Source organism: Silurus aristotelis, assembly GCF_946808225.1.
Source record: "Silurus aristotelis genome assembly, chromosome: 20".
NCBI classification, from domain to species: Eukaryota; Metazoa; Chordata; class Actinopteri; order Siluriformes; family Siluridae; genus Silurus; species Silurus aristotelis.
Window position 1 is genome coordinate 22355815 of NC_139593.1, and position 15469 is coordinate 22371283.

A 15469-nucleotide genomic window follows, 5' to 3' on the forward strand; every position below is an offset into this window, starting at 1 on the left:
CACAAATCTTTTTTCGAAATTAGGTTGTAAGATTGTTTTAGTATCAGTGTATCTGCAGTTGGTTTTCCTTTTTTTTGTCACCTGTTTTTTTAATATCTTAATTAAAGCAGAAGTTAAATTAAATTAAATTTCAATTCCTGAGAATTAAAAACCCGGACTGCATGAACTAACCCAAGTTCCAGAGAGCGTAGTGAGCTGCAAGTTCCTTGGCGTCCTCGAGAATGGTGCAGGCTTTATCGGGCATGTAGCTGCTCTGGGTGCTGCTGATCACCACTTTATACACCAGCAGGGTTTTTCCTTCAGGCCCTGCAGGAGAAACGGTGGCTGCAGTCGTGGTATAAAGGTAATACTCTGGCAATGACCAGCCGTTCTTGAGGCAGTAATATTCCAGCAGAGACACGGCAGTGCTCAGCTGACTCGGCTTCAGGCTCTGCAGGCTGATCGGTGCCAGACCGGATCCAGGAAGGACCGGATACACGCAGCGTTCTAGCTCTACAGAAAACGAGCTATTTATCCGAGGAGATAAACTGAGAGAGTGTGCAGAAAAACCATCACTTGTCATTCCTGAGCCCACGCTGATCCCTGAGTCGTCTTTGCTCTGCGGTGGGTCATTGTAGAGGACCGGCGCCGATCCATTAAGTCCCGAGCGGGTTTTGGAACGGCGACCCCCGTCTTTGCTGACAGGCTTTGCGAGAGTGACTTCGATGGGGGAGCCGTCGACGAGTTTGCCTTTCATGGACTGCTGTGCAGCGAGCGCGTCTTCACGGGAGCGGAAGTGAATAAAAGCGTAGTCTGTCAGTTTCTTAACACGATCCACAGCGCCGGGATTCAGACGACTGAACTCTGAGTGAAGCGTCTCCTCAGTCGTGTGCAGCATGAGATTACGGACGTAGAGAACCCGAACACGCTGCATCGTCTCCTCATCCACATCTTTCTCAGGCTCAGCCCAGTCCACCTGAATGGTGTGACCCCACAACTGGAACGTCCCTATTGGAATAACACAACAATATTTATCACTAGAAACACTTGACTTTATTCACTAAGCATTTCATCAGGAAATAAAAGATAAAGATTGTGAAATGAAGGTTGAACACTGTTGTGTCCGTTGTGGTGGTTATAAACGGTATGGAAGTACCCGGGATGAGTTTCCTGCGAGCCATGGCAGCAGCCTTGTGTGACTTGTACTCCACAAACGCAAAACCACGGTTCTTGGATTTGTCCACGGCACTGGGGTACACAATAACATCTACCACTCCATCTGTTACCTGAATACACATACAGACACACACACACAATGAACACACACAAAATGAATACAAATGAGTCTCACCATTTGATCAGGATTAAAGTAATGGCACCCTGTGCGAGAAGAAGGAGTTAGTGTTCATGTCTGGTAACGACACACTGCAGGAGCTGAGCAGTGCTGTGGAAACATTTAATATATCTAATGGGATTTTTGTTCAGTATCGACACGAGAACATTTACACACACACTGCTGCTACTATTCTACTATTTCTCAGTGAGTCCCATTATGAGGTCTGAAAGTGAAATCTCTGTGAAGAACAGCATTACACTCAGAATATATGTATAGTAGAGGTCAACCTGGTTAATTGGTTTTGCCGAGTTGATTACTGAAACTATCGGCTATCAGTAAAACTTTATACCGGTAGTTTTTCCAGGTTGCGCTATACAGTGCGAGAGCGCCTCTAGAGGTGAATCACTGATGCCGTATTTATTTGGAGTGTTACCTTTTGTTTCAGTTTGAATGCGTGTCTAATTTTCCTCAATTTAATACATTTTCCTTTATTAATACAATTAATATATTCACATTTATAAAATTTAGCACATTTTCATGACTCAGTACTGTTTTTTTTATTGTTGTATTTTTGTATGAAAGTTCAATACTATTATATACAAGGTGGTATCAAAAAGTTTGGAGACTAGTTTTGTAACTCGCCAACAGGTGGCAGCACAAGGCTGCACACACAGTCACAGGGCACCGACCCTCATAAGTAAAAAAAAAAAACATGGTCCTGTGTACATCCGGAGCTGTGCAACTGGTGCTATTCTGAGCATGTGCGCACCATGTTACCGAGCTCCTCCTCACACGTGAGTTTCTCGCCGGAAATAACACAGCCTCACTTCCGAACCCACCCTACTCGCCAGATTTGGCTCCTGTGGACTTCGCCCTCTTCCTGAAGATGAAGATCCAGATCAAGGTTTTGACACCGTTGTGGTGATCCGGTGCGGATCGCAGAAGGTGCTTGACACCAGGATGTGTTCCAGAAGAACACAAGGGCCGCTGTTTTGATGTGCATGGAGACTATTTTGAAGGTGAGTGGGGAAACAGATAAATAAAGTACTTTCTTGTCAACAGATATAGTCTCCAAACTGTCTGATATTACCTCGTATGGAGTGTTATGTTTGTTTTTAATCCAGTATCCATTTTAAAAACTATCGGTTGATTAATGGCTTCCAAAGTACGATCCAAATGATCTATCGGTATCTGTAACATCCACTATCGCTCAACCTCTACTCACTACTATATAATACTTAACAAACAAAATACTGACTAACTGAATTACGGACCTTCATCATCTCTTCTTGGATCTCCTCCTTCTTCTTGTCTTTAGGGATAGAGCCGATGAAGAGGCGACAGTTGTCGAGACTCACACACACACCAATACACTTCCCTGGACGGATTTCGTAGTTGTCGAGGAGGGTAATGGCCCGTTGAGCTTCTTCTCGGCTGGTGTACATGACGAAAGCATAGCCTCGGTTCTCTCCACTGAACTCCATCATCAAGCGGAACTCATAGATTTGGCCTGCACGCTCGAACACGGGCACCAGCTCATCCTCGTACATATCTCTGGGAATTTTACCCACAAACACCTCACAGCCTCGAGGAGGAGGAGGACCTTCCCACCCTACAACACAAACACAAGACCAGCATCCGCCTGTAACGTAAACACCTCACAGCAGATCTGTCCATCATCGTTTACTTCACATCAGTTCCTAGTAAACTGTAAAACTACTTTTTTAATTACTATTAAGATTATTAAATATCTGCATGCAACTGATTTTACTTTGTGTAAAAAAAATACAACAATCAAAAAACAACAATCAGACTTCGACTTGGTCAAGCCGGGGCCCTCTACAAGGTGGAGGTGATAACGTCAGCATTTTCACATCCTCTGATTGGAAGGTCAGAGAGCGTCACTAGTCAGAGCTGACAAACCGCATCTGTAACAAACTGCACATCTCAAATCTATTTATTAAGATGTAATCGCTGTTTTTTTAATTTCACAACGACTGCCAGATGAGAAGATGATTTATGAAACACACTTTTCAGTAAAATCTGGACATAGTGAGTAAAGTTCACCAAAAATGTTCAACTGGTTGTTCAGCTTTTTTATGAACCGTTTATCATTTTTCTGTTTTCTTTCCTGTAGAATTTACACAAAAACACACAATTTACCTTCATTTTAAATCCCCAGGAAAACCGTAATGTACAGAAACAATGTAGAGAAATGCAGGAAACCCCGGGGAGATGTGATGAGGTGAATATAGATGCTTCTGCTGGAGATGATGTATGTGGAGGTGCAGTTGTGGCTCCAGTGAAAGGAAACGTGATTGTGTACACACTATATAATACAAACTACCTAGTACACACTTCACACTATATAATACACACTACACACTATATAATAAACTCTGCCTAGTACACACTTCACACTATATAATACACACTACACACTATATAATACAAACTACCTAGTACACACTTCACACTATATAATACACACTACACACTATATAAAAAACTCTGCCTAGTACACACTTCACACTATATAATACACACTACACACTATATAATACAAACTACCTAGTACACACTTCACACTATATAATACACACTACACACTTCATAATACACTCTGCCTAGTACACACTTCACACTATATAATACACACTACACACTATATAATACAAACTACCTAGTACACACTTCACACTATATAATACACACTACACACTTCATAATACACTCTGCCTAGTACACACCTCACACTATATAATACACACTACACACTATATAATACAAACTACCTAGTACACACTTCACACTATATAATACACACTACACACTTCATAATACACTCTGCCTAGTACACACTTCACACTATATAATACACACTACACACTATATAATACAAACTACCTAGTACACACTTCACACTATATAATACACACTACACACTTCATAATACACTCTGCCTAGTACACACTTCACACTATATAATACACACTACACACTATATAACACAAACTACCTAGTACACACTTCACACTATATAATACACACTACACACTTCATAATACACTCTGCCTAGTACACACTTCACACTATATAATACACACTACACACTATATAATACAAACTACCTAGTACACACTTCACACTATATAATACACACTACACACTTCATAATACACTCTGCCTAGTACACACTTCACACTATATAATACAAACTACCTAGTACACACTTCACACTGTATAATACACACTACACACTTCATAATACACTCTGCCTAGTACACACTTCACACTATATAATACACACTACACACTATATAATACAAACTACCTAGTACACACTTCACACTATATAATACAAACTACCTAGTACACACTTCACACTGTATAATACACACTACACACTTCATAATACACTCTGCCTAGTACACACTTCACACTATATAATACACACTACACACTTCATAATACACTCTGCCTAGTACACACTTCACACTATATAATACACACTACACACTATATAATAAACTCTGCCTAGTACACACTTCACACTATATAATACACACTACACACTATATAATACAAACTACCTAGTACACACTTCACACTATATAATACACACTACACACTTCATAATACACTCTGCCTAGTACACACTTCACACTATATAATACACACTACACACTATATAATAAACTCTGCCTAGTACACACTTCACACTATATAATACACACTTCACACTATATAATACAAACTACCTAGTACACACTTCACACTATATAATACACACTACACACTTCATAATACACTCTGCCTAGTACACACTTCACACTATATAATACACACTACACACTATATAATACAAACTACCTAGTACACACTTCACACTATATAATACACACTACACACTTCATAATACACTCTGCCTAGTACACACTTCACACTATATAATACACACTACACACTTCATAATACACTCTGCCTAGTACACACTTCACACTATATAATACACACTATATAATACACTCTGCCTAGTACACACTTCACACTATATAATACAAACTACCTAGTACACTCTGCCTAGTACACACTTCACACTATATAATACAAACTACCTAGTACACGCTACACACTATATAATACACTCTGCCTAGTACACACTTCACACTATATAATACACACTACACACTTCATAATACACTCTTCCTAGTACACACTTCACACTATATAATACACACTATATAATACACTCTGCCTAGTACAAACTTTAAACTATAGAATACAAACTACCTAGTACACACTTCACACTATATAATACACACTATATAATACACTCTGCCTAGTACACACTTCACACTATATAATACAAACTACCTAGTACACGCTACACACTATATGATACACACTATATAATACACTCTGCCTAGTACACACGTCACACTATATAATACAAACTACCTAGTAAACTCTGCCTAGTACACACTTCACACTATATAATACAAACTACCTAGTACACGCTGCACACTATATAATACACACTATATAATACACTCTGCCTAGTACACACTACACACTATATAATACACACTACACACTATATAATACAAACTACCTAGTACACACTTCACACTATATAATACACACTACACACTTCATAATACACTCTGCCTAGTACACACTTCACACTATATAATACACACTACACACTATATAACACAAACTACCTAGTACACACTTCACACTATATAATACAAACTACCTAGTACACGCTGCACACTATATAATACACACTATATAATACACTCTGCCTAGTACACACTACACACTATATAATACACACTACACACTATATAATACAAACTACCTAGTACACACTTCACACTATATAATACACACTACACACTTCATAATACACTCTGCCTAGTACACACTTCACACTATATGATACACACTACACACTATATAACACAAACTACCTAGTACACACTTCACACTATATAATACACACTACACACTTCATAATACACTCTGCCTAGTACACACTTCACACTATATAATACACACTACACACTATATAATACAAACTACCTAGTACACACTTCACACTATATAATACACACTACACACTTCATAATACACTCTGCCTAGTACACACTTCACACTATATAATACAAACTACCTAGTACACACTTCACACTGTATAATACACACTACACACTTCATAATACACTCTGCCTAGTACACACTTCACACTATATAATACACACTACACACTATATAATACAAACTACCTAGTACACACTTCACACTGTATAATACACACTACACACTTCATAATACACTCTGCCTAGTACACACTTCACACTATATAATACACACTACACACTTCATAATACACTCTGCCTAGTACACACTTCACACTATATAATACACACTACACACTATATAATAAACTCTGCCTAGTACACACTTTACACTATATAATACACACTACACACTATATAATACAAACTACCTAGTACACACTTCACACTATATAATACACACTACACACTTCATAATACACTCTGCCTAGTACACACTTCACACTATATAATACACACTACACACTATATAATAAACTCTGCCTAGTACACACTTCACACTATATAATACACACTTCACACTATATAATACAAACTACCTAGTACACACTTCACACTATATAATACACACTACACACTTCATAATACACTCTGCCTAGTACACACTTCACACTATATAATACACACTACACACTATATAATACAAACTACCTAGTACACACTTCACACTATATAATACACACTACACACTTCATAATACACTCTGCCTAGTACACACTTCACACTATATAATACACACTACACACTTCATAATACACTCTGCCTAGTACACACTTCACACTATATAATACACACTATATAATACACTCTGCCTAGTACACACTTCACACTATATAATACAAACTACCTAGTACACTCTGCCTAGTACACACTTCACACTATATAATACAAACTACCTAGTACACGCTACACACTATATAATACACTCTGCCTAGTACACACTTCACACTATATAATACACACTACACACTTCATAATACACTCTTCCTAGTACACACTCCACACTATATAATACACACTATATAATACACTCTGCCTAGTACAAACTTTAAACTATAGAATACAAACTACCTAGTACACACTTCACACTATATAATACACACTATATAATACACTCTGCCTAGTACACACTTCACACTATATAATACAAACTACCTAGTACACGCTACACACTATATGATACACACTATATAATACACTCTGCCTAGTACACACGTCACACTATATAATACAAACTACCTAGTAAACTCTGCCTAGTACACACTTCACACTATATAATACAAACTACCTAGTACACGCTGCACACTATATAATACACACTATATAATACACTCTGCCTAGTACACACTACACACTATATAATACACACTACACACTATATAATACAAACTACCTAGTACACACTTCACACTATATAATACACACTACACACTTCATAATACACTGCCTAGTACACACTTCACACTATATAATACACACTATATAATACACTCTGCCTAGTACACACTTCACACTATATAATACACACTATATAATACACTCTGCCTAGTTCACACTTCACACTATATAATACAAACTACCTAGTACACACTTCACACTATATAATACACACTATATAATACACTCTGCCTAGTACACACTTCACACTATATAATACACACTATATAATACGCTCTGCCTAGTACACACTTCACACTATATAATACAAACTACCTAGTACACGCTACACACTATATGATACACACTATATAATACACTCTGCCTAGTACACACGTCACACTATATAATACAAACTACCTAGTAAACTCTGCCTAGTACACACTTCACACTATATAATACAAACTACCTAGTACACGCTGCACACTATATAATACACACTATATAATACACTCTGCCTAGTACACACTACACACTATATAATACACACTACACACTATATAATACAAACTACCTAGTACACACTTCACACTATATAATACACACTACACACTTCATAATACACTGCCTAGTACACACTTCACACTATATAATACACACTATATAATACACTCTGCCTAGTACACACTTCACACTATATAATACACACTATATAATACACTCTGCCTAGTTCACACTTCACACTATATAATACAAACTACCTAGTACACGCTACACACTATATGATACACTCTGCCTAGTACACACTTCACACTATATAATACACACTATATAATACACTCTGCCTAGTTCACACTTCACACTATATAATACACACTATATAATACACTCTGCCTAGTACACACTTCACACTATATAATACACACTATATAATACACTCTGCCTAGTACACACTTCACACTATATAATACACACTATATAATACACTCTGCCTAGTTCACACTTCACACTATATAATACAAACTACCTAGTACACACTTCACACTATATAATACACACTATATAATACACTCTGCCTAGTACACACTTCACACTGTATAATACACACTATATAATACACTCTGCCTAGTACACACTTCACACTAAATAATACAAACTACCTAGTACATGCTACACACTATATGATACACACTATATAATACACTCTGCCTAGTACACACGTCACACTATATAATACAAACTACCTAGTAAACTCTGCCTAGTACACACTTCACACTATATAATACAAACTACCTAGTACACGCTGCACACTATATAATACACACTATACTATACTAGTACACACTACACACTATATAATACACTCTACCTAGTACACACTTCACACTATATAATACACGCTACACACTATATAATACACACTACACACTATATAATACACTCTGCCTAGTACACAATACACAATATATAATACACACTATATAATACACACTACACACTATATAATACACTCTGCCTAGTACACAATACACAATATATAATACACACTATATAATACACACTACACACTATATAATACACTCTGCCTAGTACACACTACACAATATATAATACACACTATATAATACACACTACACACTATATAATACACTCTGCCTAGTACACAATACACAATATATAATACACACTATATAATACACACTACACACTATATAATACACTCTGCCTAGTACACAATACACAATATATAATACACACTATATAATACACGCTACACACTATATAATATATATAATACCTAGTACACACTTACATTTACATTTGTGGCATTTATCAGACGTCCTTATCCAGAGCGACGTACAAAAGTGCTTTGAGTCTCTAGTAATGAATAAATCTACACTGTACACCAGATTACACACTTAATATAAATATAACTCTTGAATTCTACAAACTTGGAAAGTGCTAATTTAAGTGTTTCAGGAAGATGAAGGTAAATATAGTCAGGGACTCTGGTGTTCAGACATCTAGGGGAAGTTCATCCCACCACCTCGGTGCCAGAACAGAGAAGAGCCTTGAATTGTACTTACCTCTCATTCTGAGAGAAGGTGGTACCAGTGGAGCAGTGCTGGAGGATCTCAGACAGCGTGGTGCAGTGCGAGATGTGATGAGGTCTCTGAAGTAACTTCACACTATATTATACACTCTACCTAGTACACGCTTCACACTATATAATACACAAAAACCGTAATGTACAGAAACAATGTAGAGAAATGCAGGAAACCCCGGGGTGATGTGATGAGGTGAATATGGATGCTTCTGCTGGAGATGATGTATGTGGAGGTGCAGTTGTGGCTCCAGTGATTGTGTTCATTGGGTTTCTTGGTAGTGATGATGTTCATTCTGACTGTATTACTGATTCTCTATAATACTGATGGGTTCTGTAGATGTGGTGTCATAATGATGGGATTAAGAGGTGGATTGGTTTAGGAAGAACATCACTGAAGGTCTGGGAGTGAAATACATGATCTGGTACCTGAAACATTTTTAATACACTTATTAAGATTATTTAAAACCCTTTCCATAGTTTACACAGTCCTTTTTCAACCCTCCTCTGTCCTGTGATTGAGATCCCCAAACCTTTAGAATCTCAATCCAAGTCCTAAATCCTAAAAACACTACACTACTAACATGTAATTCTTTACCTGGTGGAGGACCACCAAATTTCCTTTGCCCGTTTTCCTGTACCATACTGTATCCGGTCTTCTCCATCAGTGCCAGCAGAGCACTTTCAATAGGACTGACCACCTGGCCATCAGCACACACGTCAACATCAGCTTCACTCATCTCCACCTTACACAACACCACAGCACTAAATACACTTACATTAAACACAACCATCTGATTTTAACCTCAAACAACACACACACACACACACACACACAGCAAATCATCTATATCATAATATATTTACAGTGATCTTTTATCAGATTTAAGTGCTCTGAAGTAGTCAAACATTACATTCTCTCTATCTCTCACACACACACAGAAACAAACACACAGACAGAGAGATTTGGAGAAAATGGTGAGAAATTTGGAGAAAATGGTGAGAGATTTGGAGAATTTGGTGAGAAATTTGGAGAAAGTGGTGAGAAATTTGTAGAATGTGGTGAGAAATTTGTAGAATGTGGTGAGAGATTTGGAGAATGTGTGTGTGTGTGTGTGTGTGTGTGTGTGTGTGTGTGTGTGTGTGTGTGTGTGTGTGTGTGAGACATAAAGTTTAGATTGAATATATTACCTGAGAGATTCCTCTGAGGGAAACGCTAACACTGTTAGCTCTGACACGGCTAGCGACTTAGCACTGGGCTAACTGATCAAAACCAAATTTATAACCGACTAAATGATTAGTAATTTATAAGTAATTTGCCATAAATATCCACGTGAAATAAATGAAGACTAAATAAACACTTAGCTTTGTAAATAAGTTATTAAATTAGCCGAGTGTTATCCTGGAGAAACCGTGTCTATTTTCGCCTGGTTACCTCACAGGTTTATTCACCTAAAATTCGTAATATTCTAGAAAATATAACAAAATAATGCATTTAATGAAAGAAAAACTTAAAAACAAAGTTTAAACGGTGTAAATGTTAACGTGAAAAAAAAATAACCTGCAGCTTCCGATGAGCACGACACGGACACCGATTCAGCAAGTACACTTACACACTCGCGCACTACCTAGTACACACTATATAATACAAACTGCCTAGTACACGCTTCACACTATATAATACACACTACCTAGTACACACTACACAATATATAATACACACTATATAATACACACTACACACTATATAATACACTCTACCTAGTACACACTACACAATATATAATACACACTCCACACTATATAATACACTCTACCTAGTACACACTACACAATATATAATACACACTATATAATACACACTACACACTATATAATACACTCTACCTAGTACACACTACACAATATATAATACACACTCCACACTATATAATACACTCTACCTAGTACACACTTCACACTATATAATACACACTCCACACTATATAATACACTCTACCTAGTACACACTACACAATATATAATACACACTCCACACTATATAATACACTCTACCTAGTACACACTACACAATATATAATACACACTCCACACTATATAATACACACTCCACACTATATAATACACTCTACCTAGTACACACTCCACACTATATAATACACACTCCACACTATATAATACACTCTACCTAGTACACACTCCACACTATATAATACACACTCCACACTATATAATACACTCTACCTAGTACACACTACACAATATATAATACACACTCCACACTATATAATACACACTCCACACTATATAATACACTCCACCTAGTACACACTCCACACTATATAATACACTCTACCTAGTACACACTCCACACTATATAATACACACTCCACACTATATAATACACACTACCTAGTACACACTACACAATATATAATACACTCTACCTAGTACACACTACACAATATATAATACACACTCCACACTATATAATACACTCTACCTAGTACAAACTACACAATATATAATACACACTCCACACTATATAATACACTCTACCTAGTACACACTACACAATATATAATACACACTCCACACTATATAATACACTCTACCTAGTACAAACTACACAATATATAATACACACTCCACACTATATAATACACTCTACCTAGTACACACTACACAATATATAATACACACTCCACACTATATAATACACTCTACCTAGTACAAACTACACAATATATAATACACACTCCACACTATATAATACACTCTACCTAGTACAAACTACACAATATATAATACACACTCCACACTATATAATACACTCTACCTAGTACAAACTACACAATATATAATACACACTCCACACTATATAATACACTCTACCTAGTACACACTCCACACTATATAATACACACTCCACACTATATAATACACTCTACCTAGTACACACTACACACTATATAATACACACTCCACACTATATAATACACTCTACCTAGTACACACTACACAATATATAATACACACTCCACACTATATAATACACTCTACCTAGTACAAACTACACAATATATAATACACACTCCACACTATATAATACACTCTACCTAGTACAAACTACACAATATATAATACACACTCCACACTATATAATACACTCTACCTAGTACAAACTACACAATATATAATACACACTCCACACTATATAATACACTCTACCTAGTACAAACTACACAATATATAATACACACTCCACACTATATAATACACTCTACCTAGTACACACTCCACACTATATAATACACACTCCACACTATATAATACACTCTACCTAGTACACACTACACACTATATAATACACACTCCACACTATATAATACACTCTACCTAGTACACACTACACAATATATAATACACACTCCACACTATATAATACACTCTACCTAGTACACACTACACAATATATAATACACACTCCACACTATATAATACACTCTACCTAGTACACACTCCACACTATATAATACACACTCCACACTATATAATACACTCTACCTAGTACACACTACACAATATATAATACACACTCCACACTATATAATACACTCTACCTAGTACACACTACACAATATATAATACACACTCCACACTATATAATACACTCTACCTAGTACACACTACACAATATATAATACACACTCCACACTATATAATACACTCTACCTAGTATACACTACACAATATATAATACACACTCCACACTATATAATACACTCTACCTAGTACACACTACACAATATATAATACACACTCCACACTATATAATACACTCTACCTAGTACACACTCCACACTATATAATACACACTCCACACTATATAATACACTCTACCTAGTACACACTCCACACTATATAATACACACTCCACACTATATAATACACTCTACCTAGTACACACTACACAATATATAATACACACTCCACACTATATAATACACTCTACCTAGTACACACTCCACACTATATAATACACACTCCACACTATATAATACACTCTACCTAGTACACACTCCACACTATATAATACACACTCCACACTATATAATACACTCTACCTAGTACACACTACACACTATATAATACACTCTACCTAGTACACACTCCACACTATATAATACACTCTACCTAGTACACACTACACAATATATAATACACACTATATAATACACACTACACACTATATAATACACTCTACCTAGTACACACTACACAATATATAATACACACTCCACACTATATAATACACTCTACCTAGTACACACTCCACACTATATAATACACACTCCACACTATATAATACACACTACCTAGTACACACTACACAATATATAATACACACTCCACACTATATAATACACTCTACCTAGTACACACTACACAATATATAATACACACTCCACACTATATAATACACTCTACCTAGTACACACTACACAATATATAATACACACTCCACACTATATAATACACTCTACCTAGTACACACTACACAATATATAATACACACTCCACACTATATAATACACTCTACCTAGTACACACTCCACACTATATAATACACACTCCACACTATATAATAAACTCTACCTAGTACACACTCCACACTATATAATACACACTACACACTATATAATACACTCTACCTAGTACACACTACACAATATATAATACACACTCCACACTATATAATACACTCTACCTAGTACACACTCCACACTATATAATACACACTCCACACTATATAATACACACTACCTAGTACACACTACACAATATATAATACACTCTACCTAGTACACACTACACAATATATAATACACACTCCACACTATATAATACACTCTACCTAGTACAAACTACACAATATATAATACACACTCCACACTATATAATACACTCTACCTAGTACAAACTACACAATATATAATACACACTCCACACTATATAATACACTCTACCTAGTACAAACTACACAATATATAATACACACTCCACACTATATAGTACACTCTACCTAGTACAAACTACACAATATATAATACACACTCCACACTATATAATACACTCTACCTAGTACAAACTACACAATATATAATACACACTCCACACTATATAATACACTCTACCTAGTACACACTACACAATATATAATACACACTCCACACTATATAATACACTCTACCTAGTACACACTACACAATATATAATACACACTCCACACTATATAATACACTCTACCTAGTACAAACTACACAATATATAATACACACTCCACACTATATAATACACTCTACCTAGTACACACTACACAATATATAATACACACTCCACACTATATAATACACTCTACCTAGTACAAACTACACAATATATAATACACACTCCACACTATATAATACACTCTACCTAGTACACACTACACAATATATAATACACACTCCACACTATATAATA

At 36.2% G+C, this 15469-nt stretch overlaps 1 protein-coding gene across 2 annotated transcripts in view; it reads right to left on the minus strand.

Moving 5' to 3' along the window:
- Positions 1-11549, minus strand: part of rbm46 (RNA binding motif protein 46) — a 12789-nt gene extending 1240 nt beyond the window's left edge. Inside the window, exons 1-5 of one of the 2 annotated variants that reach the window (XM_083521881.1) lie at positions 11135-11549; positions 10542-10689; positions 2590-2927; positions 1136-1265; positions 172-987 (exon numbers count right to left, since the gene is read on the minus strand). In XM_083521881.1, coding sequence (XP_083378007.1) covers positions 172-987; positions 1136-1265; positions 2590-2927; positions 10542-10683 — 1426 coding nt within the window. In that variant the 5' untranslated portion in view covers positions 10684-10689; positions 11135-11549. The remainder of the gene's footprint in view (positions 1-171; positions 988-1135; positions 1266-2589; positions 2928-10541; positions 10690-11134) is intronic. The other variant, XM_083521882.1, reaches the window with a different exon arrangement.
- Positions 11550-15469: the final 3920 nt, after the last annotated feature.